The sequence below is a fragment of the Sciurus carolinensis genome, chromosome 15, assembly GCF_902686445.1.
Source record: "Sciurus carolinensis chromosome 15, mSciCar1.2, whole genome shotgun sequence".
In the NCBI taxonomy this organism is placed as follows: Eukaryota; Metazoa; Chordata; class Mammalia; order Rodentia; family Sciuridae; genus Sciurus; species Sciurus carolinensis.
The window spans coordinates 30,690,450-30,716,697 of record NC_062227.1 but is presented as its reverse complement, the minus strand read 5'-3'; the positions used below and the strand labels follow the sequence as shown (position 1 = coordinate 30,716,697).

Below are 26,248 nucleotides of genomic sequence, written 5' to 3'. Positions count from 1 at the left end.
TTAGCACGTCCCCTTAGTTGTAGAAAAGAGATCTCAAATAACATATTTTTTGTTTGTTTTTTTCTTTCTTTTCCTTTAAGAGTGTATGTCCCAGGATCTCCTGGTTTAAGAGAATGGCGCAGAGGACCGAGAAACTTTCCAAGACGCTCTCGGCCAATGCACCGAGATGCAAGCTTCGGGTGTTCTCACGGGTTCTTAACTGTCGAGATGGGATAAACTCGAGCAGACTGGCAAAGTTCGAGCGTCCCCCGAGGGCATGCGGTCCGGCCGCGCCCCGCGAGCTGCTCTGCTGAGACTGGTGGGCTGAGGTCCTTGGGCTCCGGTGGACCCAAGGCTGCCCAGCAGGAAGAGGCGGAGCGCTAGGGCGGCGCTGGGGAAAGAGCGCGCGGAAAGCGCCCTGTTTTGGCGCCCACCTTTCCCGCCGCAGTCGGCGTCTCCACTCTTCACCATGCCTGCCGCCGGCTCCGAGTTGCAGTGTACGCTGTCGCCGCCAGCCGCTCAAGAGCGGGGCACAGAGCAGCGGCCGCAGCACGGGGAGCTGCAGTACCTGGGGCAGATCGAGCACATCCTGCGCTGCGGCTTCAAGAAGGAGGACCGCACGGGCACCGGCACCCTGTCGGTTTTTGGCATGCAGGCGCGATACAGCCTGAGAGGTGACCGTGGCTGGGTCCCCTCTGGGCGGGAGGAAGGACGCCCCGGCAGGCTCCGCGCAGCGGCTGCAGGGAGCGCTCGGGAGACGCCGGGAGTGCAGGCTACCGTGAAGCCCTGGGAGGCAGGGGAAGCCTCGGCATCCCGGCTTTGCAGACCCTGAAACAGGCTCTGATTAGAGAATTGGTGTGCTTAGTGTCACACAGAGGGGACTGGCGGAGCTGAAAGGTGAACCAGATCCTAATGGCTCCACGGCTTTTGCTCTTAATCACCCCAGTTAGGCTGCCTCGCAGACTGCGGGCATGATCCCCCAGTGCTTGTCCCACTCTAGAGACTGAGGGAGATCTGCCTGGGCTTGACCAGGCCCTTGTCTGCAGGTCCTGGCTTTGCCCCTCCTCTGTCCTCCCCGGTTGGTTGTTCGGCTCTGCAAACATTGTAAAAAGGAGCGAAAATGATATGGGCGGAGCGGCGAAGGCGGGAAAGAACTGAGAAGCTCGGCTGGAGCTTGTTCCTGACGGTTTCTCACCAACCAGCTTTTCTCTTAAACTTGGAAGGGAACGGAGAACCCGCAAAGGTCTTACTCCTCCCTTCCCTATTTCCTCTCCAACTGGATAGCCCCAGGGAAGAAGTGCCCCTGATGCGTTGTTAGCATCAGGCTTTCAGGGACTAAGGACTGGGTGGGTGAGGGCACAGAAGGTTAGGCTACAGACTGCAGGTGATCCTGGATTGAGCACCCGCGGTGCTGGGCAGGGGACTCCTCCCAGGTGATTGAGCCAGAGGGTAACATTGACTTCCACAATAAAAGAAGCCCATCCTTGACTCAGGTGTGCAGAGTGCTTTTGAGAGGGGAGACCCGATACAGGTGAACAGATTAATTGTAGTTAGGAGGAAAACCCAGCACCCTACATCCATTCCAGACACTGGAAACTCTACCAGCTCTACCAAGGCAGATGTGCCAGGACAGCTTAGGGGGTTTCCTCTGAGCAGTGGGATTCATCTTTGTTGCTCTGAGCAGAGGACTCTGATGAACCACAGACCTGGACCCCCACCCCTAGGCCCCGTGGAGGATTGAACCCAAGTACTCTCTATGACTGAGCTACTTCCCCTAGCCCTTGTTATTTGGCAATCTTATTAGGATGTCAAGGCTGGCCTCTAACTTGCCATCCTCCTCCCTCAGCTTCCCTAGTCTCAGGGTTTATGGGCCAGCTCCACCACACCCAGCCACAGACTTGTTTTTATTCCACTTGGTCTGCTTAGACCTTGGGCAAGTTACTTTACCTCTCTGGTCTTCAGTTTCAAATGTTAAATATGGAGGAAATAATGCTCATGAGAGAATACTGATAAAAGTAGGTCCTTGAAAAATCACTGTTGCGTGAATATCAACTATGCAAACAATGATGTGGACTTGATTAGTACTGCATTTGGGGATAAACGTTTACATTTGATTTCTCTGGCTTGTTGCAGGCACCTCCCATTGGTGCCTGTAAAATGAAGATCATAAAGATTCCTCAAGGCAGGTTGTTCTAAGGATCAACTAGGATTGTAAAAGTGAACAGTTGTTGCCTTTGGTACACCAAAATTATTGATGTCGATTTGCTTTACAAATACTGAAAAACTATTCTAAGTTTTCACCAGTGTGACATCTGTTCCCCTGTACTGAGTTAAGTTTACTCTTGACAGTGATGGAATTGCTCACCTCCTGGGAAACATTGGGTGCTGTCCTCACACCTCTGTGACAGGATTCACCCAGACTGGGTAGTGGGTGGTAGCTCTTTCCCTTTTCCACATGGGCATTCCCCCATGTCTTTGGAACTCTTGTGTCGCATGGTTACCAGGGCTCAGGAGGGCTGTCCCGGTCTGACCTGTGTCACTGACTTGCCTTGCAGTCTGGAGCTCCTCCCTGGTCCCTGGAGTTGCAGTTTTCTGGATGTTCCTAAGGTCGCTCCTGGGCTTCTTGTCCCGGGACAGTTTTCCTCCACAGGGAAGGTTGTGTGTTGTGTTCTCTGTTCCCATGATCCAACTGAATGGCAAACTGTTTTTCAGATGAATTTCCTCTGCTGACAACCAAACGTGTGTTCTGGAAGGGTGTTTTGGAGGAGTTGCTGTGGTTTATCAAGGTAAGGAAGCTGCTTCTGTTGAAAGACGACAGTCTGTTTTCCACATAGAGAGGGCTTTTAAGAGTCGGGTCATGTAACTCCTCAGCCAAAGACCCTTAGAAATCACTCCTAGTTGTTCTCATTTCACTCAGTTAAAAAACCAGAGTCCTTAACCAACTCCTTTTCCAGCTCTGGTAAAGCTGCTTCTCTCTGTCCCATCCACCCTGACCTGACCCTCTTGCACACAGAGACCTCTGGTACTTGCCTTCCCGCTCCCTGGAACCTTCTCTCCCCGCCTCCCCTGCTTGAGTGTGACTCCCTCACCTCCTTGAAGTCTGCTCAGTGAGCCTTTGGCCTCCCAAAGACTGATTCTCCCCCGACCTCCTGTATTTTCTCGAGGGAAACGTCTGCTGTGTAATGCCAGTCTTCCCTCTCCCCTCGCCCCGGTGCGGGTAGGGGGATGACAGACAAATAAAATGTCCTGTAAGTTCCACGAAGGCAAAGAATCTGTTGTTCTTTTTTGCTGTTGTACATCCAGATCCGAGAGCATAGCCTGCCACGTGGTAGGCACCCAGCATGTATTGATTGGTGAACAGATAGCAAAAGGCCGTGTCGGTAACTTGGGCAAGAGCTGGAGTGCCATGAGACGGGTGGCAGTGACACCAGGCTCCTTTTGTTCTGAGTCCTGGTCCAGAACCAGTGATGTTCTGTCCTGTGCTGGCCAAGGGGTATCTGAGGAGCTAGGCTTAGTTCTGGGATAAGCTAGAAATTGGGATCCCCTTCTGTGAAGCTTTTGGCTTGGCTTATAATCTTGGGCCATCCAGACAGACCTAGAAAGGGTTGACATTTGGCTTCCGTTCAGGCTTTCTCAGTTCTGTGTTCTTGGGGTGTGTTCTGTGTTGGCCTTTCAAAGGGCAGTGGACCTCTGCCTCAAGATGTATCATCAGGAATCTCAGAAGACAGCATTGTTTTGTTTTGTACAATACTTGGAATTGAACTTGGGGAACTCTGCTGCTGAACCACACCCCCAGCCCTATAGGAAAAGATTTGAGAGATGGATCTAAAGAAGGGTCAGATCATCTTCTCACCTTCCAAAAGTTTGGACTAGGTCCAGTCTGCTTAAAGATATACAGGCTCCACATGAGCAGAGTCAAGTGCGTATCCTCCAGCGTGTCAGCATGGACTGGTGGCTGAGCAGTGGGTGGCTCTGGGGGCCTCAACTCAGATGGCTCAGAATTCACTTGTGTGCCTGTTCTGCTCTCGTATCTTTAGGGATCCACAAATGCTAAAGAACTATCTTCCAAGGGAGTGAAAATCTGGGATGCCAATGGATCTCGAGACTTTTTGGATGGCCTGGGTTTCTCCACCAGACAAGAAGGGGACCTGGGCCCAGTTTATGGCTTCCAGTGGAGACATTTTGGGGCAGAATACAAAGATATGGATTCAGGTGAGGAAACAGCAGTTCCTCAGATTTCCCAAATGTTCTTCCTAGCGTGAGTTTGCTCCATTGTTTTGGATAGAGTCTGGGGGATAATGAATCACAGGGGCTGGGGTGTAGCTCCGTGGTAGAGTGCTTGCCTAGCATGTGTGAGGCCCTGGGTTCCATCACGGGAGCTGATGTATAACTTTGATATTGTGAGAGACTGCCTCAGTGACAGTGGAGGAACCACAGCTCAACCCCATGAAGGTCAGATCATACTTGGTGATTTGCATTTATGGGGTTCTTAGGAGTTCTTGGAACTTTCCTTACCTACGTCATTGGCAGATAGCTGCAGGATTGTTGTCCGTGTTGGGGAACAGGATAGGAGGAAAGTTCACCTGTGGAAGGAGGTGCCCAGGGCCACCATGTGCCAGCTTACATCTCAGCTAGAGACTGAACCTCTAGCATGCTGTAGGTGGTGCTGGTGTGATCCAACACAGCATCAGGGTGACCCTTCTCCCCACTCTGCTGGAATAGAGGAAGCATGAAACATTTCACTCCAGGACTTCCTGTCCTGTTGGAGGCACCACTTGCTTGAGTCACAGAGCTCAACCCCCACCCCCTCTTCATAGCTCACCTGTCCTTAGGATGGAGGTTGCCAAAGCAAACGCCACCTCAGGGTATGTGTGTGTGTGCACATGCAGGAAGTAACAGTTTCATGGCTGGAGAGATTTGGGCCTGGTGTTGTCTGATTCTTCAGTGAAAGCCTAAATTTGCATTTATGTACAGTCATGAGGTCTTTTTTTGATGTTGGCCGTTTCAAGAATTAGACACTGTGAGGACTAGGAATGGGTGAATTTGTAGAGGGAGAAGGTAGAATGGGGGCTTTCCTGAGTGGGGGAGGGGGGAGGAAATGGGAAGTTAGTGTTTAGTGGGTACACAGTTTTAGTTTGAGAAGCTAAGAATGTTCTAGAAGTGGATAGTGTGTGGTTGTACAATAGGAATTACTTAATGCTGCTGAATTGCATACTTAAAAATGGTTATAACAAGGGCTTGTCTAGTGTGTGCAAGGCCAGACTTTCTGTAGGTAAATGGTCTGAGGCTTCTTGGTATGTGATTGCTGACCTAGGGCCCCTTCCTGAAGATGTCAGGCTTCTCCCCTGGCTCCTGGTGCTTGACATCCTGCCTGGGTTATTTGTTATTGCTCAAGGGGCCTGGTCCTAAAAGTATGGACTTAGTTGGGTGAGTGCAGGCTGCAGGATGTCCGTAGAGGAGTTTTTCTTCTTTGATTTTGAGTTTTCATTTTGAAATAATTAGATTCACAGGAAATTGAAAAAAAAAAAATGTAGAGAGAATTCCTCTGTACCCTTCACCCTGTTTCCCCCCATAGTGATAGCTCCTGTTAATAGTCTCCCATAAATTAACTTTGGTACAATCCAGAGTTGATCAGATTTGACCAGTTTTACACACTTTCATTTGTGAGCGGATGTGCAGTTTTAGCACATGTAGATTCATGGAAACAGCACTGCCATCAAGAAATAGAATTTTTCACCATGCTTTATCTTTTACAAATCTTTAATATTACCACTTGGGGAATTGGGATTGTGAGAGGACTTTCCCCCACAAGATGTAAGAACTACTGAACGAGAACATTTCCCATCAGTTGGAAGTTTAATCAGGACAGTGTGAAGGTCTGCATTTCCATTAACAAATCACTTCTCAGCTTCCAGTTCCATCTCAGAAGGAAGGCAGGGAATTAAAATTCAGAAAAGAGGAATGGGAGAAAAGTGCAGGGTGATGTAATCATTATAGAGTTTTCCTAATATTGATAGGAAATATCTGTTTTACTGCTAAATTGCAGCACAGTTTTGGGTGAAAATCTGAGTAGGTTTGTGCCAAGGTCATAGAAAGGAATCCACAGTCCCTTTTTAGTTGGAATGTGTATGCAATGCTATATTCTAGTTAAGACCCAATATGTTCTGTGGGACAAGAATAAACGAGATTGTGTCAGCTGAAGTGTGACAAGAATGGCTGGTGGGTATAGAAGTTAAGTACCATAGGAAACACTGGAAAAATCTAAGATTGTTGAGATTGGAGTGTCTAAGTCTGTGGTTTTGGGTTTTTTGTTTTGTTTTGGGGTTTGGTTTTTCTTTTTTTTTTTTTACTGTGACAACATACCTGAAAACAGATACTGTTATAAAGATTTATTTAGCTTCTGGTCCTAGAGGCCCAAGGATGCACATCTGGTGATGGCCTTCTTACTGCCAGAGTTTTGTGGTGGCTTGAGATCACATGGCAAGAGATGAGACATGCACATATGTGTCTCTGTTGGTCTCACTCCCTCTTCTTATATAATAAGCCACCAATATTCAAAGGTGGGGACTGTACCTTGTGACATTTCTGATCCTGATCACCTCCAAAGGCTCCACATTTAAACAACTCACATTAAGAGGGTGGTTAAGTTTCCATCCTCTTAATACCTCACAATGAGGATGCAATTTCAACAGATGAACCTTTGAGAAATGTACTCAAACCATATCCAAACCATAGCAGTTAGCAATGGGGGAAAGGATAGGGAGGAGATGACACTGTGATAGGACAAATATTTAAGGGACTCATGTGTAGAAAAAATAGACTTTGCTATGACTCCAGAGGACTAGGAGCTTAGGACCTCAAACTCAACCCAGAGAGATTTGAGAAATTTGCAGCGTTCTGGGTGTCCTGTCACCATGGATCAAGAAGGGGCATTGAGTGAAGGGTGTAACAGATGATGTCAGGGCCAACTCGAGAGACTGTGATTAATTTGTATATGTGTCTTCTCTTATTGACGATTCTACAGATTATTCTGGTCAAGGAGTAGACCAACTGCAAAAAGTGATTGACACCATCAAAACCAACCCTGATGACAGAAGAATCATCATGTGTGCCTGGAACCCAAAAGGTGAAAAGCATCCTGGTCACTCTCTTTTCTGTCTTTTGGTTTGCACCAAGGGAAGCCATGGGACACTGGGCCAAGGCACCGAAGGGAGGCGGGACCCTGGGAGCTCTCCCCAGCCATGGGGTTTGTTGTTACCACAGCAAATCAGAAATTCACTTTCATTCTCAGATCCTGGGGTTGAGACCAGATAATCTTAATTTTTGCCTTTATACTTGTTCTTTTTCCAAAAAGAGTTTTAAATTGCCTATGAAAATACACATAAAATCTTAACATTTTATTTGGAGCAGAAGTTTCAGGTCACCTATCACTAATATTTTTAACAATTTTGTTGTAAAATTAAAGTGCGCTATTTGGATCTGTAATAAAGAGGGGGTGTGCCGAAGGCATTGATTTCCTGTGACCCCTGCAAATGAAGTAATTCATTCCTCCTGTATTTGCAGTCTGGTGCCACAAAGGTAGCATAGATCCTTAATTTCAGCTTGAATAGGAGAGCGTTGCTTCAGCATAAGCATAAATCTGCAGAAATCTTCAGTTGATGGGCAAATCTCCATCAGCTTCAGGCCACTGCTGCAGGTGGTGGGACGATGGTCTGATTTTTACATGATGAGCAGGTCTGGGTTGCAGACTTCCCTGCGGCCTGATAGCTTTTTCATGGTATCACCGTGACATTTGGCCTGTTTTCCTGGTTTACCTTGCTCATAGCTGTGCTCTTTAAAAATCATCTGCCCCCTAAGCCAATCTCAAAAAACTAAAGGATGAATGATATCGCTAATAAGTGGATGATGACACATAATGGGGGGAGGGAGGGGTTAGTGTTAGGGTTAGAGTTAGGGTTAGGGAGGGGGGCAAGAATGGAGGAAGGAAGGACTGTATAGAGGGAAAAGAGGGGTGGGAGGGGTGGGGGGGAAGGGAAAAAATAACAATGAATCAAACAACATTACCCTATGTAAATTTATGATTACACAAATGGTATGCCTTTACGCCATGTACAAACAGAGAAACAACATGTATCCCATTTGTTTACAATAAAAAAAAAAAAATCATCTGCCCCTCCTTGTTTTCCTCTGTGCTGGATCCCCAGATCTTCCTCTGATGGCACTGCCTCCATGCCACGCCCTCTGCCAGTTCTATGTGGTGAATGGGGAGCTGTCCTGCCAGCTGTACCAGAGGTCGGGAGACATGGGCTTGGGTGTGCCCTTCAACATCGCCAGCTACGCCCTGCTTACCTACATGATTGCGCACATCACAGGCCTACAGGTGAGCTGTCCTAGGAAAGAGCCATTGTTCCAGCCTATTGCACTGAGCTCTTTGATTCTTTAACGTGGAAAAACTGATTAATTCTAATCAGTCTCTGATTAGTATTAAAATTTGATATATGAAGACATGAACTGGCTCCCCTTGTAAGCCTTCATCAAGCTTTCCTGCCTTTGTGGTCTATGTAAATTTAATTTCATGTTGGTTGTCTATAATACGCTTTCATAATTAACTTTTCTCAAAAGCTACACTGGTTATATTTTTCTCAAAAGCCTTGGGTTGTCTGCATGTTCTATATAATGTGTTTTTAAATGATGTGTTTTAAAGGAATTGAAACGAAAACATTGACTATTCTGTGGGATTTATTTAGCCAGGTGACTTTATACATACTTTGGGAGATGCACATATTTACCTGAATCACATTGAGCCACTGAAAATTCAGGTAAGAATGCTATTTATTATACTTTTTTGAGCTTGACAGAGGTTGATTATGGTGCATTCCTTATATAACAGGCCCTCTGTGGATGCCATGTTGGAGTAAAGGTGACATGCTCCAGCATTTAGGGAAGGGTATTGGGCAGGTGGACAGGGATGAGACCAACTGCCTCAGCTGCCACAGGTACTTGATGTGACAGGTGCTCTAAGGCACTACGCCAGTACCAGAAAGGAAGAGCCACATTCAGGGCAGGGGATTTGGGACCTTTCTAACTCATTTTTACTTGAAGGGGAATTGAAACGCGTACTTTCCTTTTATTTTATGTTAAATACCACATTCAGGTCTGCACTTTCAAAAGCCTGTCTGTTCAAATCTCTAAGGTTTAGTGACCAACACGTGACTTGAAATGGAATAAAAATATGACTGTGCTTCATGAACCCCAAGAAAAAAAATTATTTTAGAACCTGAAACTCTTTACTGTTAGCCCATTCTAGATTAGATTATAAGTTACTCCTTTTCAGGATGTTGGCCTAACTAGAGGGTGACTACAGGTTTATTCGGCTGCTTCTCTCTGCTGAATGTGCCTGTGGTATTGGACACAGTTGCGTGAGGTCACGACCTCTGCATCCTTATTGCCATGAGCGCTCTTGAAGTCCTAGCTTGCCCTTTTCTGTGAATTGTCAAGAGATGCCACCTTTTGTTCATCTTTCTGCCAGGGGCTAAGGATGATGGAACTCAAGAAACCATAGTGAATGGGAATTATAGATGGAAAAGTAAAAGAATATGTCATTGTGTTTAATAAGTTTACCATGAATTACCGTAACTTGCACCTGATGGGCTACCAGGCACCTGGTGCTTTGTAAGTTACAAGATACCCTTTACACCTGATGTGTGCAACAGAAACAGTTGGGTATGTTGCAGTAATGATGTGTAACCAGGGTCAGGGAACCTACAGTATTACACACCTGTAAAATACATTGTTGAGAAAATACTGTGTTCTTGTTCCATGAAGAGACATGGGAAGCAGAATTAAAAGCAGGTTGCACAAATATGGCAAAATAATGATCTGATTTTGTTTTTAGCTTCAGCGAGAACCAAGACCTTTCCCAAAGCTCAAAATCCTTCGAAAGGTTGAGAAAATCGATGACTTCAAAGTTGAAGACTTTCAGATTGAAGGGTACAATCCACATCCAACTATTAAAATGGAAATGGCTGTTTAGAATGCTTTCAAAGGAGTTGGGAAAGGTTTTGTCACTGTAGGGGTTGGGGCCAATGCCCAGGTAAAAGTTGTTTTTTTTCTATAGAAAAAGGAACTAGGTAAAAAAATCTGTCCATGACATTTGTTATTATTCATTAGTCTTTAAGTATGTTACCACTGGCAGATATAACTTCTGCTTGCTTTAGTAATTGCATTTTGTTGGCACAAAATGCTAAGCAAAGAAAGCAGAAATTTATATACTTTTAGCAAAAATATATAGCATTTCAGTCTCCAGGCTTCATGAAGAAGACTGGTGAATTTCATTGGTTATTTAAGCTATTCCCTTCAATTTTGAAAATAACCCATCCATCATAATATATGTGCTTTTGAATGCTTGTTTTATAAGTTGCTATAATAAAGAACTATTTGCATTTGTCTTTTTTTTTTTTTTTTTCATTCTGTATTGCTATTTATATGCTCAGTGCCTGCCTAAGAGAGATTTACCCAAACACACCCTCTTAAGCTAAGCAAGTGTGCTAGGTTCAGGTTTAGATGCTGCTTAGGGGGTGAGAATATGTATTAGAAATGCTGACTAAACTATATTTTGCCCTCTTTTTCCATGATTCATCTCATCCTAGATGCATTTTACATTAAGACATAACACAACTTAGGATAGAGGTGTTTAAGGGTTATAAAAATAATTATATGAAATACCATTTTGCCCCCATTTATTTTAGTATGGTATGGGTTCTCTAATATGTTTAGACTGATAAGAAAAGGGATCCTAAATCCCTTCAGAGCTAATCATTTTCCCTTTGCTGCACTAACAGATCCCCTGTAGTGCTGGAGAACTATTTTTATTCTGCTAATTTATGACAAGTGTTAAATAGAACAAATAAAGGATTGTTCCAACAAATTATGCAATGTGTTGCTTATTTTCAAAGTATGATTTAATGTCTACAGACTGGCACTTGATGGAAATTTTAGTAAGAACATCATCCTGGACTTTGGGTTAGGTAAATCTAAATTTGTTTAAGGATTAAAAATCAAATTGAAATGAACACTGGGCTGATTCTTGTGTAACCTGATTAGTAGGATAAGATTTTTCTTCCATTTTTATAAAACTACTCAAGAAATTTTAAACTTTTTCATTTAAGAAAAAAAATCGTATTAGGGCTGAACACTTAGTTTTCTTGAGCAGCAAGGAGTTTCTTCCAGACTTCTCCATCTGGGTATTGGTGTTTCTTTACAGAGTCTTCCTTCATTTCTGTCGAGTAGCCGGCATCCTAGCAAAGACAACAAAGTCACTTGTGTTGATAACCACCAGGAACAAAAACATGTACGTTATGTATTTCTGCTGCTCCTAAAAATGCCAGTAAGTCAGAGGCAACTCAATATTTTAAAAAGTTTTCAATTGGGGGAGGGCATACTTTATTGGCTACTCACTGGATTTGTTATAGAAACTAATCAAACTTCCTTTGATAGCACAACCTCTGTTGGTGAAAATAAGCCACAATCTGAACCTGACCAGGACAAATGGCCCAGGTAACACAGTTGTAGTCAGAACTTTTTAGGTCTGTAACTTGTAGACATTACTAATTATTGTGTTTTTACACAGGAGTATATTTTAAGGTCTCTGCTAGCGAGGAAATGCTAACATTAGAGAATCCTTAAGCTATTTAACCTCCGTGCAGACCTTCAGGTCTTAGGAATTGGATTCTGACCTCTTAAAGAGCTATTTGTTTCTAGATATGAAAATAAACTAGGGAGTTAAAGCTTATGCCTATGTTCGTGGGCACAGTAGTGATTGGCAGTTTCTCTGAGGTGTCCCAGGTCCCAGCTTACCTTAGGAGGCATGTAGGAAGCCTGCTTGATTATCACAGGATACTTGAAATGTTCATGTAGATGGTCCACATATTCACACATCCTAGAAGGGAATCAGATTGGGACAATGCCTGAAGTCAGATGATGTGTCTGTTAAAGCAGAGTGGGAACTGATCTTAAGAAATGGATTCCATCAGGGCTTAGCTGATTTCAGTCTTCTATGCAAAGTCCTGCTGTGCCCCAGATGCTTTTCATCTATAAAACAGCAATGTGGGGGGCTGAGGTGAACCACCAAGTCTGGGAACTAAAAGTTCTGTGATGCCCCCCCAAAAGCATCAGTTCAGATTCTGTGAAGTATATGGGATCATTTGAGTGCCTTTAGCCTAAAGTTAGATGAATAGATTAAATCACCAAATGAGTCTCTTTCCAGCTACATGAATAGTTTAGAAGAGTATAGGTTTTGGATCAGTCTGTCAGCCACTTTCTAGTTCTGTGGTGGGACAGGGGTATGTTTGTGTTTGGGGTACAGGGGACAGGTAACCTTAGCTGCTTTAGTCTCCTGATCATGAATAACTGACAGGCAGGCTGTGCACAGCCTGGTGCTGGGACTACAAAGAAATTGGCAAGTGAGTCTCATGGTTTTGGTGGACACAGGCACTAAGCCACTGACTGTATTATGTGTCATCTATTAAGAACGGTGTGAAGGAAGGAAGCCACATGAGAAAGCACAATTGGGCCTTGAAAGATGAGCAGGGACTAGGTGTTACATGCAGAGGACAAAGCAGGGCTGCGACAGCACCGTGTCGGTGTCTGGTGGTGTACGGGGTATTGCCTCCAGCACTTCTCAGAGGGGATGCTGCACTAGGAATGTCAGGCACTGAGGCAGAGGGTGAGCCTCATTCTCATCCCTCAAGAACTGCAGGACTTAAAGGTTGGTCTGGACCTCCCTTTTTCCCAAGGGCAGGAATTAAAATGAGCATGGCAAAAGGAACACAACCTAGGAAGGTTGTTTTTCTGCATTCTGGAATCAGCCTATTCATCGGAAGGGGGTGGTGGGACCGAGATGACCTAGCCCCAACCTCCATCTTTCAGATGAACAAACGAGTTTCGACTCATGTGAGATCAGATAACTTGTGCAGCTCCAAGACTGGGGAGGCCCAGGTTTCCTTCTTTCCAGTCTAATGTTCTTTATAGTATAAAATCCTTTAGGCATATTAATAGCAAGTACCTGTCTACTTATTACTCACCTGAAGAAAGACCATTACAATTATAAAGGACCCCTGCTTCGTGCCCTAACAGATCCTTTTTTTTTTTTTTGGTACCAGGGATTGAATGCAGAGGCACTTAACAACTGAGCCACATCCTCACCATTTTTATTTTTGATTTTGGGACAGGACTTTGCTAAAATTGCTCGGGGTCTTATTAAGTTGCTGAGGCTGGTTTTGAACCTGTGCTCCTGCCTCAGCTTCCTGAGCCACTGGGATTACAGGCATGTGCCATGGAAATGGCTCAATTTTAGTCTTGAATTTGGTGTTCACCTTTCCAAGGTCCATTTTTGTGCCTTCACTATGCATGTTTATTGAGCTTTCTGTGACACCTTTAATTCCAGGGGAAAATAAAATAAAATAAACCAAGCCTTAGGTGTGCAGATGACTGGACGGATACTGTCTCAGTTTCACCCGTGGGGCAGAGGCTACAGTGGTAGAGCACTTGCCCGGCACGTGCAAAGCTTGGGGTTTGCTCCTCAGCACTGCAAGATAAATAAAGTTCCCCTGGCCATGCTGAGAAGATGAACTAAATAAAGCTGCAGCCAGATAGAGGACTCCAGGGTCAGGAAGAGGTGACCGGGTGGAAGTGGGGAGTGTACATATGATGAAAGCTAGCTTTAGAAAAAGGAGCTGGTTTTGAGGGAGGAGATCTGAATTCAAATCCACTTCAACATACTTACCAAAGTAAGTCAGCTACCAAGAACTGACCCTTCTAGAAGGAACAATGACTATGCCCTGGTGGGTTCCCACTGTTATTGCCCCATGTGGAGAAGTCAAGAAAAACCCACTCAGCCTTTGAGTTATAGTTTGTGTTCAGTTTATAAGCACAAAAAGTAGATGCTGCCATGTTTGTTCACTCTAGAAGGTAGCTTTCTTAAAGTCATTTTAGGTCCCTGCAACACCATAGGTTCTGAGTATCTTTGGTCGTGAGAGTGGAATTGTAGAAGATCTAGCTTGGATTGAGGGGCACTATGCAGGTGCAAAGTGAGTTAATGGCACATCACTGACCTGTTTTCAAGGCTCGCAGAGATTGATATGTAGTCAAATATAATTAAGTGCTGTACCAGTTCACAGAGGCCAACTCCACCAGCATGGGGGCAAACAGGAACTAAAAGAAAGACATTTCTATTTAATGCCAAAGGTAGCACAAAGAGAGGAAGGGGTGAAAGAGAACCCTGTGGTTTTTATTAGTGCCCAAAGGTGATTAAGCCATTCATTAATACTGAATGAAATTCCAGGATGAAAATCCTCAAAGATTCCTTGATTAGGACTAAATGAAGTGCTAGGAAGAAATCAACATGGCAAACTACAGACTCATGTGAATTGTTAAGACCTTTGAGGGAACCACAGGGCCTGATGACAGGGGAATCAGGTCTGGGGAGCAGCCTCTGTAGCACCCTTACTTCCAAACTTCTTGGCCATCAGTAATACTGAGAGGTTTTCATTGACACTTCCCAGTCTGCAGCTATCAATCTGGAGAAACTGCAGGGCGTTCGCCTGTAGGAGTTGCTTAAATATCACTCTATTGTGGCACTGGAAATAGAATTAAAAATAACACCAACAGAAGAGTCAGTCTTAGCCCTCAGGATCATGGTGATTCCACACCAGCTGTGACTCAGCAGAGGTCTTCAGGAAGCCTGGGCTGTAATATTCTCACTTGGCATGAGGTGGCCCTGACAGTGCAGCTGGGGGACCTTGTGCTCACTTCTTTACAAATCTGCGAATGTGACAGTGTGAGTCAGGTACAGATCACATCAGTCCACCATTTATTAAGGAATAACTGCTGTGTTGACTGGCAAGTGGGAGGTGAAGCAGAGCATCAGGATGAAGTACAGTAATAGCGATGAGCAGGTGGCACGATGACAAAACGGAACCATGGCAGAGCGGTATTGCTCCTTTTGCTGGGAAAACTGAGAATCTGTTCCTCGCACTGCTTGGCTCGTGGGCTGGCTGCAGCAGGTGTTGGCAGGCACTTGAGCTTAGTTTATAAGCACAGAAAGTGAACACCATCACGTTATTCAATTTGGAAGCTGGCTTTCTTAAAGTCATTGTATGCCCCTATGATGGTAACTTTAAATTGCTGCTTTGTCAATTCTGATTAGACACTTTGAAAAAATATCAGTGACCCAAGTCACATGAATTGTATAAAAAACTGCAACCTTTTGACCACATGTGACTCCAGACACTAAGGAACTGCTAATTTCTAAGGTAAAAATTCCCAGCTCAAAATGCAACAGGTGATAGGGCCTAATGTACAAAGGTGTCCTCAGTCTGTGGTCAAGGACATGTCACTCACCTGCTCTCCAGTGGCAACACCAATTCCTAATGGGACCAGTGCCTACAAAAGAAGCCAGTCTGGTGTCATTTTCCTAAGATTTGAGACAACTCCTTATGTTTAAAAATATTTACAGCTGAAGAAGGAGGCATCCTTGGGGCTGAACATGTGAAGTTTAAAGAATGGCAGGATGTCCAGGGGAATGGGGGAGGGGCAAGCATGTCCAGAGAGGAAAGACAAGCACTGCTCACAAGCTGCCATGGGTTCCTGGCCACAGCTTTGCACTTCCTTCTGCAGTGCCCTGGCCCTCCTGCTCCAAGGCCTGAGGAGTGGTGTGGAACTGGGAGTAGACATGGTCACTCAGCAGTGGCTCTTCATGGACTCACTGGGTCCAAACTCTGCTTCCTGCAAGTTACCTCTCCCTTTAGCCTCTATTCTCAGTGGTTATTCTAGAACCCTCTTGTGCTTCTGCCAATTCCCAAATCCTCTCCCTTCCAGTTATATGGATGACTGAGATCCTACTTCACAGGTAAGACTGAGACCATTACTTACCTGGTGAACTTCTCACTTGGTGAGGCACTGGATCTCCCTAGACATGGTGCTGCTGCTCTGTCCTCTTGCCCTGGAAAGCTACCTCACCTGTCACCAGGCCCTAAGCTGCTCCCCTCCAGCCTCCACTGAACTATGATTCTACTGTTACCCTCCTCAGACATCTTTGGGTCCTACCTGCTTCCATCTCTTTGTCACTGACACCCAGAGCCCACACTTCCTGCCTGTCAGACACATGTAAAACACTGATGTCAGTCACTCCTAGCCACAACTCAATGGGGGAGAAGCTGTCAGTATCCCCATTTTATAGGAAATAGGAGTGAAAGGTGAGAACTATTCCCCCATCACAAAACCAGAAAGGATACATTGGGGGTTTGAACTTTAGGTCAACTCCAGAGCCACAGGAGGCATGTGAATCACTAGATTAAGCCAACTTCTCAGAAGAAACAGCCACACTTTAGAAGTCAGGTGTCCCTCACCCTAGCACTTGTCCTGCCTTAAGCAGGACGTGTGAACTTGGCCAAGTTATGCACGAGCCACCGGAAGCCTGGGTTTCCTCACTGCAGAAGGTCTCAGTTTCAACAGTTGGGCTCTTAGGCACCTTTTCACACTAATATTTTATGCTTCCTGAAGTTTCTAATTTAAGAACACTTGGTTCTTTATCTCAGATGAAAGGTAGAAAAGAAGAGGCAAGGAGAGAAAGCCATTTGAGTTATTCATTCTGCCATTTTAAGGCTGTCTATATACAGCACTGACTATGTACCAAGTTTTTTTCCTGTCAGTACTTCCCGAATCTGTTCTCGTCAAGCTGCCCTCTCCTTCATCTCCCCTGATGTAGCAAAACCGCCCAGTTTCCACCCTGCCTATTTCCTCTTGCCCATCCCTCACCTTCCAAACCCGCTCCCCTCTCTTTGCTCCTGTTGCCAAACCAGTCCACTCATCCTTCCCTCCAGCCATCACTGTGCCATCACTTAGATCCTCCAGCGGCTCCCTCCGGTTGCATTCTCTGAGCAATGGACCCCATTGTCTGGCCCCAGGTACTGGCCTTTCCAGCACCTCCCCAGCATGTGCCCTGCATTCCCTCAGCTATCTCCACTGCCACCCACCCCTGCCTCGTGGCTCACGTGCCCGCTTCACTGATGCCTACTGAGGAAATGGCATCCCCGCACCCTGTGGAAGGGTCAAATTCCAGAAGGCTCTCCAGGTGGGCAGGAGTCAGGTGGATGCTGGCCCCTACGGCATTTGTTAGGGTACACACCCTTTAAGAACCCTAAGGAGCAAAGGCAAGTGGGACTCAGGCAAAAGTCTTGTTGACCCATGACCTCTCACCCAGAACTGCTCACTTCAGAACTACTCCTTGGAAGGTTTGGGTTCTGTTTAAATAGCGAGGCCTCAGTTGCTCCACGACTCCTGCTGGCATTCCCTTGAGGGTGGCGTGTATGGTGTTCCCTACACAATCACGTCTGCTCCCCCATCAAGGCACCTGTTGGACCGGCCCACACTCATGGACCCTCGCCTTCTTTCTACTGTACTTGGCCCACTCGACTTTACTTCACGTGTCTCAGGTTTTTCTCTCTTGTGAACCTTTAAGTAGGAAAGGAGAGAATTCCTGAAACAGGTTTCTGATGAGTGTCCCACCTAAAGTAGATCATATGCTGATTTACTGAGAAAACTGGAGAAGAATAGGCCTTGGAGCCTCTGACTTCATACCCTTGTGGGACCCGTGAGTTTAGGCAGGATGCATTGAGGTGTCCCTCCCAGAACCAGGAACTAAGACTACTCCATCAGAGTTAACTTTTAAAGATCAAATCCTCACAGGGGAGAGCAGAGCTAGGCAAAGTCACCTCAGGGGTAAAATGGTTCCTAGGGAGATAGGACTTGAATGTAATAACCCAATAGCACAGGTTGCAGGGGAAAAGGGTTATCAGATGAAAACACAAGTCAGAGGCAAATGTTCCTGGGGGAGAGACAAGGCTAGGATGCAATGTCTCTGGTGCCAGAAGCAAGTATATCATAGCTTGGAGATGGCCATGCTGGGCCATTGTGCTCTGATGCCATCACATCTTCACCACAGCCAGTCCCTGCCAGGTTTCCACACTCCTCCTGCAACACTGGCTTAATACAACTTCTGACAGAGCTTGTGCTGTTTTGAGGATGAAAAACCTAGAAGTTCTAGTTCTGTTTATGAATTAACCAACTGGCATTGTGGCTTTGTATGTCAATGCTATAAATTTGAGCAAGCCCTCCAAGACACAGAAAACTCAGATGTCCTGACATATGAGCACTCTCTCTCTCTCTCTCTCTTTTTAATATATGAGGTTCTTTCAGAATCTGAAGGGGACAGGGGCCAGCTCCCAGTTAGTGTGAATTTCTCTCGAGGGCTCTTAGGAAACACAGAGAGCCTTCTCTCAGGGAGGCCTGACATTGACATTAAGGAAGCAAAGCAATCCTTTTCTTCTGAGACATCCAGAGAAGTCTACACTTAGTTTCATTCTGGGTGAATGAGTGCAGATGCTCCTCAACTTACAATGAGGACAATGATAAAACCATTGTAAGTGGAAAGGACACAAAGTAGAAAGCTCATCTAACACACCACCCATGGACCATCCCAGTTCAGCAGCACAGCATGCTGCAGAGCACTGGTTATTTCCCCTCATGGTCCTGTGGATGAGCAGGCACTGCTCTTGCTCCGGCTTGCTCCTGCTTGCAGCTACTGCCCAGCATCGCAAGAGTATTGTATGGCATATTGCTAGCCTGGGAAAGGATCCAAATTCAAAATTTGAAATCTGGTTTCTGCTAAATGCCCATTACTTTTGCACCATCATAAAGTGGAAAAATCATATGTTGAACCATTTTAAGTCAGTGACCATCTATCTCTAAATATCAGTCATATTTCTACATTTGTAAAGTCTGAGAACCATTATCTACTAATCTTCAGATGGCTGGTCGCCTTTCAACTTTCAGCAACTTTCTTTCTCAGACAAATGGAAGTACAGTGGATAAAAGGGTCTGCAACTTCTGTACCTGTCACATGTTACAATTATTCCAACTATTCCATGAGGAAATGTAAAAGGGAAAAAGCAAAGAAATTTCAAGAATGACATTCTGGAAAACTAAACAAAAAAGTAGGAAATCCAAGATGGTGGACTAGAGGGAGGCTGCATTCCTTGTCGCTCCCTAACTTGGGTTTCAAGCAGAGGATATCTGGTTCTTGGTGAGGCAGTCTTTGCTGCTTATTGATCCCCTGCTGTTTACCCCATTTGTCCACTACGATCGCCTGCAGTCTGTCAGCATATCGACTACTTTTTGAGTGCAGATTGCTCACTGACTGGCGCCTATCATCCACAATTTGCCTGCCTCTTGCCTGCCCATCGCCTGCCTTTCACCTACCCATCACCCACCGCCCGAGGTCCACCTGCTGATCCTCTGCCGATAACCAGCAGACCGACCGCAGACTGCCAGTGAATCACCAGCTGCCTGCGGTTGCCTGGAAGCCCACTGTCACAGAACCTGCAGTTTGGTTACACGTGGCTGCCACCATTTTGAGACAACAGCCAGGACCTGTAGGACCCCTGGCCAGACTGACTGAGACCCATCTCCAGAACACCTCAGTCTGGTCAACCACACCCTGCCTCCAGGATGCCAGGACCGACTGACCGCACCCCACCTCCAAGAACCCGAGTCGATTATGCCCACACCCCCAAGCTGCAGCTCCCCATTTGCCAACACATTTGGAAGCCAGAGTGGCCATCTTGGATTATCCTGGAAGGGGTAGCTCCCATCTTTAGGTGGGGCAAATCCTATCCTGAGACACCTGCTGGAGACTGTTATAGTGTAGATTTTCTTTTCTTGTTCCTTTTAGAAAAATTTTAAGTTTTTATTTCCTTACTTTTCTTGCTTTCTCTATTTTCCTTTTGTTTACCTGTTTCCTCACAGTATCCTTCTCCCTTTTCTCATGCTAACAATGAACTTCTTTTGATTACACTTTCACTCTTTCTATGATCTAGAACTTCTATATACTCTTTTCCTATCCCACTAACAGTTACATCCTACACCTCTCTCCATACTCTTTGTCCTCCATTAGAAACTGCAGACCTTACTGCAAATCTATTGAATCTATAGATAATAATTGAACTCATTCTGTTTATTATGACAATATTGTTAATGTCTTCATAGGGACTATTTGGTATAGAGCTGCATATTGTCTGTACTGGGCACTGCTAATATTGAATTCCCCCTTAAAGAAGAGGTTTTGGAAACCCATAGGGTCGCTATAAGCCTATAGGGGGAAAACTGCAATACCCCAGATCTGCACTGCTAGAGGGGAAGATATGTGAACGACATGAAAAAACAAAGGAAGAAAATGATTCAAACAAACCTAGATTCTATAGTAATAGAATCCAGTGACAGCATGGTAGAAGAAATGTCAGAAAAGGAGTTCAGAATATACATTATAAAATAATTCGTGAAGCAAAGGATGACATAGGAAAGCAAATGCAGGCAATGAAAGATCACTCCAATAAGCAGTTGAAAGAGCAACTGCAAGAAGCAAATGATCATTTCAACAAAGAGAGATTCTCAAAAAAACCAAACGAATCCTTGAAATGAAGGAAACAAATCAATTTAAAAATTCAATAGAAAGCATTACCAACAGATTAGATCACTTGGAAGACAGAACCTCAGACAATGAAGACAAAATATTTAATCTTGAAAATAAAGTTGACCAAACAGAGAAGATGGAAAGAAATCATGAACAAAACCTCCAAGAACTATGGGATAGCATGAAATTTAGGAACTACTGGGATTGAGGAAGGCACTGAGATACAAAGAAAAGGAATGAACAACCTATTCAATGAAATAATATCAGAAAATTTCCCAAACCTGAAGAATGAAATGGAAAATCAAATACAAGAGGCTTACAGAACACCAAATGCACTAAATCACAACAGATCCACACCAAGGCACAATATAATGAAAATGCCTAACATACAAAATAAAGATAGGATTTTGAAGGCTGTGAGAGAAAAGCATCAGATTACATATAGGGGGAAACCAATATGGGTATAAGCAGATTTCTCAGTTCAGTCCCTAAAAGCTAGAAGGGTCTGGAACAGCATATTTCAAGCTCTGAAAGAACATAGTTGTCAACCAAGAATCCTATACCCAGCAAAACTAACCTTCAGATTTGAAAATGAAATAAAATCCTTCCATGATAAACAAAAGTTAAAAGAATTTACAAATAGCCTGCTCTATAGAACATTCTCAGCAAAATAGTCCATGAGGAGGAAATGAAAAACAACAATGTAGGTCAACACAGGGAGGAACTACCCTAAAGGAAAAGCCAATCAAAGAAGAAACCAACTCAAGTTAAGAGGAAAATTCATTGCATGGAGCACATTCAAGAAAAGAATAAAAAGTCAACAACTAAATGATCTAACATTACAGCTCAAAGCCCTAGAAAAAGAAGAACAGAAGTACACCAAAAGTAGCAGAAGTCAGGAAATAATTAAAATCAGAGCTGAAACCAACTCAAGTTAAGAGGAAAATTCATTGCATGGAGCACATTCAAGAAAAGAATAAAAAGTCAACAACTAAATGACCTAACATTACAGCTCAAAGCCCTAGAAAAAGAAGAACAGAAGTACACCAAAAGTAGCGGAAGTCAGGAAATAATTAAAATCAGAGCTGAAATCAATGAAATTGAAACATGAAAAACAATTCAAAAAACATTTTCAAAACATTCAAAAAATTGACAAAACAAAAAGTTGGTTCTTTGAAAAAGTAAACAAAATAGATAAACCCTTAGCCACACTAACAAAGAGAAAGAAAACTCAAATTACTAAAATTTGTGATGAAAAAGGAATATCACGACAGACACCACTGAAATACATAGCATAAAGAGAAGCTACTTTGAAAATCTATACTCCAACAAAATAGAAAATATCAAAGATACTAATAAATTTCTAGAGACATATGATCCTCCCAAACTGAACCAGGGGGACATACACAATTTAAACAGACCAATTTCAAGCAATGAAATAAAAGAAGCCATCAAAAGCCTACCAACCAAGAAAAGTCCAGAACCAGACAGATTCTCAGCTGAGTTCTACAAGACCTTCAAAGAAGAACTCATTCCAATACTTCTCAAAGTACTGCAGGAAATAGAAAAGGAGGGAACCTTTCCAAACTCATTCTATGAAGCTAGTGTTACCCTTATACCCAAACCTGACAATAACACATCAAGGAAAGAAAATTTTAGACCAATGTCTCTGATGAATATAGACACAAAAACCCTTAACAAAATCCTGGCAAACTGCATACAAAAACATATTAAGAAGATTGTGCACCATGATCAAGTGGGTTCATCCCGGGATATAAGATTGGTTCAATATCCAGAAATCAATACATGTAATTCATCACATCAATAGACTTAAGGTTAAGAATCATATGATTATTTCAGTTGACGCAGAGAAAGCATTCGAGAAAATACAACACCACTTCATGCTCAAAACACTAGAAAAAAATAGGGATAGCAGAAACATACCTCAACGTTGTAAAGGTTATTTGTGCTAGGTCCATAGCCAACATCATTCTTAATGGAGAAAAACTGAAAGCATTCCCTTTAAAAACTGGAACAAGACGGGATGCCCTCTTTCACCACTTCTATTCAACATCATCTTTGAAATGCTAGCCAGAGCAACTAGACAGACCAAAGAAATTAAAGGGCTACAAATAGGAAAAGAAGAACTCAAACTGTCACTATTTGCTGATGACATGATTCTATATTTAGAGGATCCAAAAAACTCCACCAGAAAACTTCTAGACCTCATAAATGAATTCAGCAAAATAGTAGGATATAAAATCAACATGCATAAATCTAAAGTATTTTTATTCATAAGTGATGAAACATCTGAAAGGAAAATGAGGAAAACAACTCCATTCACAATAGCCTCAATAAAAATAAAATAATTGGGGATCAATCTAACCAAAGAGATGAAAGATCTCTTCAATGAAAACTACAGAACATTAAAGAAAGAAATTGAAGATCTTAGAAGATGGAAAGATCTCCCAAGTTCGTGGATAGGTAGAATTAATTTTATCAAAATGGCCATACTTCCAAAGGTGCTATACAGATTTAACATGATTTCTATTAAAATCCCCATCACATTTCTCACAGAAACAGAGAAAGCAATTGTGAAATTCATCTGAAAGAAAAAAAGACCCAGAATAGCCGAAGCAATCCTGGGCAGGAAGAGTGATGTAAGAAATATCACAGACCTTAAACTCTACTACAGAGCAATAGTAACAAAAACCACATGGTATTAGCACCAAAATAGACAGGTAGACCAATGGTACAGGATAGAAGACCCAGAGACAAACACACATAAGTACAGTTATATCATACTAGACAAAGGTGCCAAAAACTTAAAATGGAGAAAAGATAGCCTCTTCAACAGATGGTGCTGGCAAAAACTGGAAATCCATATGCAGTACAATGAAATTAAACCCCTATCTCTCACCCTGTACAAAACTCAACTCAAAATGGATCAAGGATCTAGGAATTAGACCTGAGACCCTTCACCAAATAGAAGAAAAAGTAGGCCCGAATTTCCATCATGTTGGTTTAGGACCAGACTTCCTTGACAAGACACCCATAGCGCAAGAAATAAAAGCAAGAATCAATAAATGGGATAGATTCAAACTAAAAAGCTTTTTCTCAGCAAAGGAAACAATCAATAATGTGAAAAGTGAGACTACAGAGTGGGAGAAAATTTTTTCTACACACACTTCAGACAGAGCACTAATCTCCAAAGTTTATAAAGAACATAAAAAACTTTACATGAAAAATACAAAGAACCCAATGGGCTAAGGAACTGGGCAGACATATCACAGAAGAAGCTACACAGGTGATCAACAAATATATGAAAAAGTGCTCATCATCCCTAGTAATTAGAGAAATGCAAATTAAAACCACACTAAGATTTCATCTAACTCCAATTAGAATGGCTATTATCAAGAACACAAGCAATAATAAGTGTTGGCGTAGATGTGGGGAAGGAAGCACACTCATACAATGCTGTTGCAAATTGGTGCAGTCACTCTGGGAAACAGTATGAAGATTCCTCAGAAAACTTGGAATGGACCCAGCATTTGATCCAGCTATCTTACTCCTCAGTTTATACCCAAAGGACTTAAAATCAGCATACTACAGTGATACAGCCACATCAATGTTCATAGAAGCTCAATTCACAATAGCTAGATTGTGGAACCAACCTAGATGCCCCTCGATAGATGAATGGAATATGACTCAGATATAAAGAAGAAAAAAATTACGGCATTTGCTGGTAAATAGATGAAGTTGGAAAATATCATGTTAAGTGAAATAGGCCGAGCCCAAAAAAACCAAAGGCTAAATGTTTTCTCTGATAAGTGGATGATGATATATAATGGGGGAAAGAAAAGAATCAAAGAACTTTGGATGCTGTAGAGGAAAATGGGGTGGGAGGGAGTGGAGCATGAAAAGATAGTAGAATGAAGCAGTATTACCCTATGTATATATATATGATTACATGAATGGTGTGAATCTACATTGTGTACAACCACAGAAATGAAAAGTTGTACCCCATTTGTGTACAAGGAATCAAAATGCAATCTGTAAAACAAAACAAAACAAAACAAAAAAAACAAAGTAAATGGCCAAGGCAGCAGAAGAGCAGTTTTCCTACCTTGGAAATAGCAGCATGCCCTAGGATGTCATCAGGGGAGGTTGGCTCTTCAATCCACAATGGCTTGAACTCAGCCAGCTTTGACATCCACTCCACTGCCTCGGGCACGTCCCAGCGCTGGTTGGCATCCATCATCTGTAAGCAAAGAGCCTTCACTTTGCTGCAGGGGTGACTCCCAACAAGGAGACATCGTCACTCAGTACCACCAACTGCTGATGAAGGGTCACCTGACATTTCCTTTTTTGAGGGCCAGCACATGCAACCCAAACAAAAAGAGCCAAAGAGCAGCCATTGAGACTAGAACTCTGGCTCCAGAGACTGTCTTTTTTGAGGAGATGCAAGTTGTTCACGGAGACTCTGGAATGTCTGGAAGTGCCCTGGGCTGGGTCACCAGAATTGCTTGCTAGACCCTGAAGCTCAGGCCCAGTCTACATTTAGATGCCCCACTCCCACCTCCCCAGATAGGTGTGTCTTGCAGAGTTAGTTCTGTTGTTCAAACCATTTTATCACATTGTGAATCATGTGCACAGTCAATACTGAGTTTGCTCAAGAGTTACTTATTGACTATTACCTACCATGTGTCTGGCACATTAATAAATAACTACCTAATGAAATATCTGCTCCCCTAGGCACTTCATGGATTTTGTTTTATTTAATCCTTGTAAAACCCCTATGAGGCAGTTCATATTAACCTATTATAAATAGGAAACTGAAATGCAGAGAAGTAACTTACTCAAGAACAATAAGGTAAGTCAATGGTGAATTCAAGTTCAGGCCTCACCTTCCCACCCTGGATCTCTGTGTGCTGCCACCCTGCCTAGAAACGAGGTGCTAGGTGTGCAGAGCTTGAGAGAGGCCCCTCCACCCCCTCTTCATCAGCCTTCCCATGCTTGGAGAAGACATAAAAATGAAATGGGTTTCCATAGAATGTGTTAAGTGTATAAGCTCCCTCACAGGACGCTGAAAAGCAGAAGACAGTACACTCAGAATCAATTTTCATCATAAATTATTTGGATGAGGATGACCTCATGAAACAAAAGCAGCATTAACTCATGTATAAATAATGAGACTTCTGATTCTACTGCCACTTCAAGGACTCCAAACTTGAATTTTCATGTATGAAACAAACCTCTTAACTTTATTAAAAAAAAAAAAGATCTGATTGTTACCATCTTTTGTGAAAATATTTTACATATAATAGCTGTTTCATAACAATACACAGTCAGGAATGACCAATCCTCACATTTATTTCAGTCAGAGTTTCAGTACTTCTTCACAATGGTTCCCTGAAAGCAGCCTAGCTGACAAGCTATAGAGGGAATTAATGACTGACACATCAGGGTGCTGACGGGAGACCTATTTGCTTGGGTTCATTCATATTAGCAAGATGGACCAATCTCTCACCCTGGTCTTATTTAGCTTGTTCTGCAGAATTAGAAAACTAAAAAGTATCAGCCCCCATCTTATTTTTTAAAGAGTTCACCTCCTGTAGGCCACAGAATCATAATTCCTCTAACACTAAGTTTAAGCTTCCCAAAGTTTTTAATACTTGCTTGAAATGAGTTATTGCTTGAAATGAGTTCAGGCCTGTACAAATATTTCATGCAAGGCTGTCA

The 26,248-nt window shown here is 43.5% G+C and overlaps 2 protein-coding genes across 3 annotated transcripts in view; one reads left to right on the top strand and one right to left on the bottom strand.

Annotated features, from left to right (window-relative positions):
• Positions 1-327: 327 nt before the first annotated feature.
• On the top strand, positions 328-10,909 carry Tyms (thymidylate synthetase). Its single transcript, XM_047526488.1, has 7 exons — positions 328-653; positions 2,692-2,765; positions 4,017-4,191; positions 7,004-7,105; positions 8,184-8,359; positions 8,727-8,798; positions 9,875-10,909. Exons 1-7 carry the CDS (start codon positions 449-451, stop codon positions 10,010-10,012), a joined length of 942 nt encoding a protein of 313 aa, XP_047382444.1. The 5' UTR covers positions 328-448; the 3' UTR covers positions 10,013-10,909.
• Positions 10,400-26,248, bottom strand: part of Enosf1 (enolase superfamily member 1) — a 37,438-nt gene continuing 21,589 nt past the window's right edge. Inside the window, exons 11-16 of one of the 2 annotated variants that reach the window (XM_047526486.1) lie at positions 24,633-24,767; positions 15,379-15,420; positions 14,486-14,615; positions 14,091-14,190; positions 11,836-11,917; positions 10,400-11,276 (exon numbers count right to left, since the gene is read on the bottom strand). In XM_047526486.1, the coding sequence (XP_047382442.1) occupies positions 11,175-11,276; positions 11,836-11,917; positions 14,091-14,190; positions 14,486-14,615; positions 15,379-15,420; positions 24,633-24,767 (591 nt within the window). In that variant the 3' untranslated portion in view covers positions 10,400-11,174. The remainder of the gene's footprint in view (positions 11,277-11,835; positions 11,918-14,090; positions 14,191-14,485; positions 14,616-15,378; positions 15,421-24,632; positions 24,768-26,248) is intronic. The other variant, XM_047526487.1, reaches the window with a different exon arrangement.

Excerpts from the sequence above, each read along its gene's own strand:
- Tyms (XM_047526488.1), top strand. The coding sequence starts at position 449 with ATGCCTGCCGCCGGCTCCGAGTTGCAGTGTACGCTGTCGCCGCCAGCC. Across the intron at positions 8,360-8,726 it reads CGCACATCACAGGCCTACAG|CCAGGTGACTTTATACATAC; the intron begins GTGAGCTGTCCT and ends GGATTTATTTAG. Across the intron at positions 8,799-9,874 it reads TTGAGCCACTGAAAATTCAG|CTTCAGCGAGAACCAAGACC; the intron begins GTAAGAATGCTA and ends TTTTGTTTTTAG.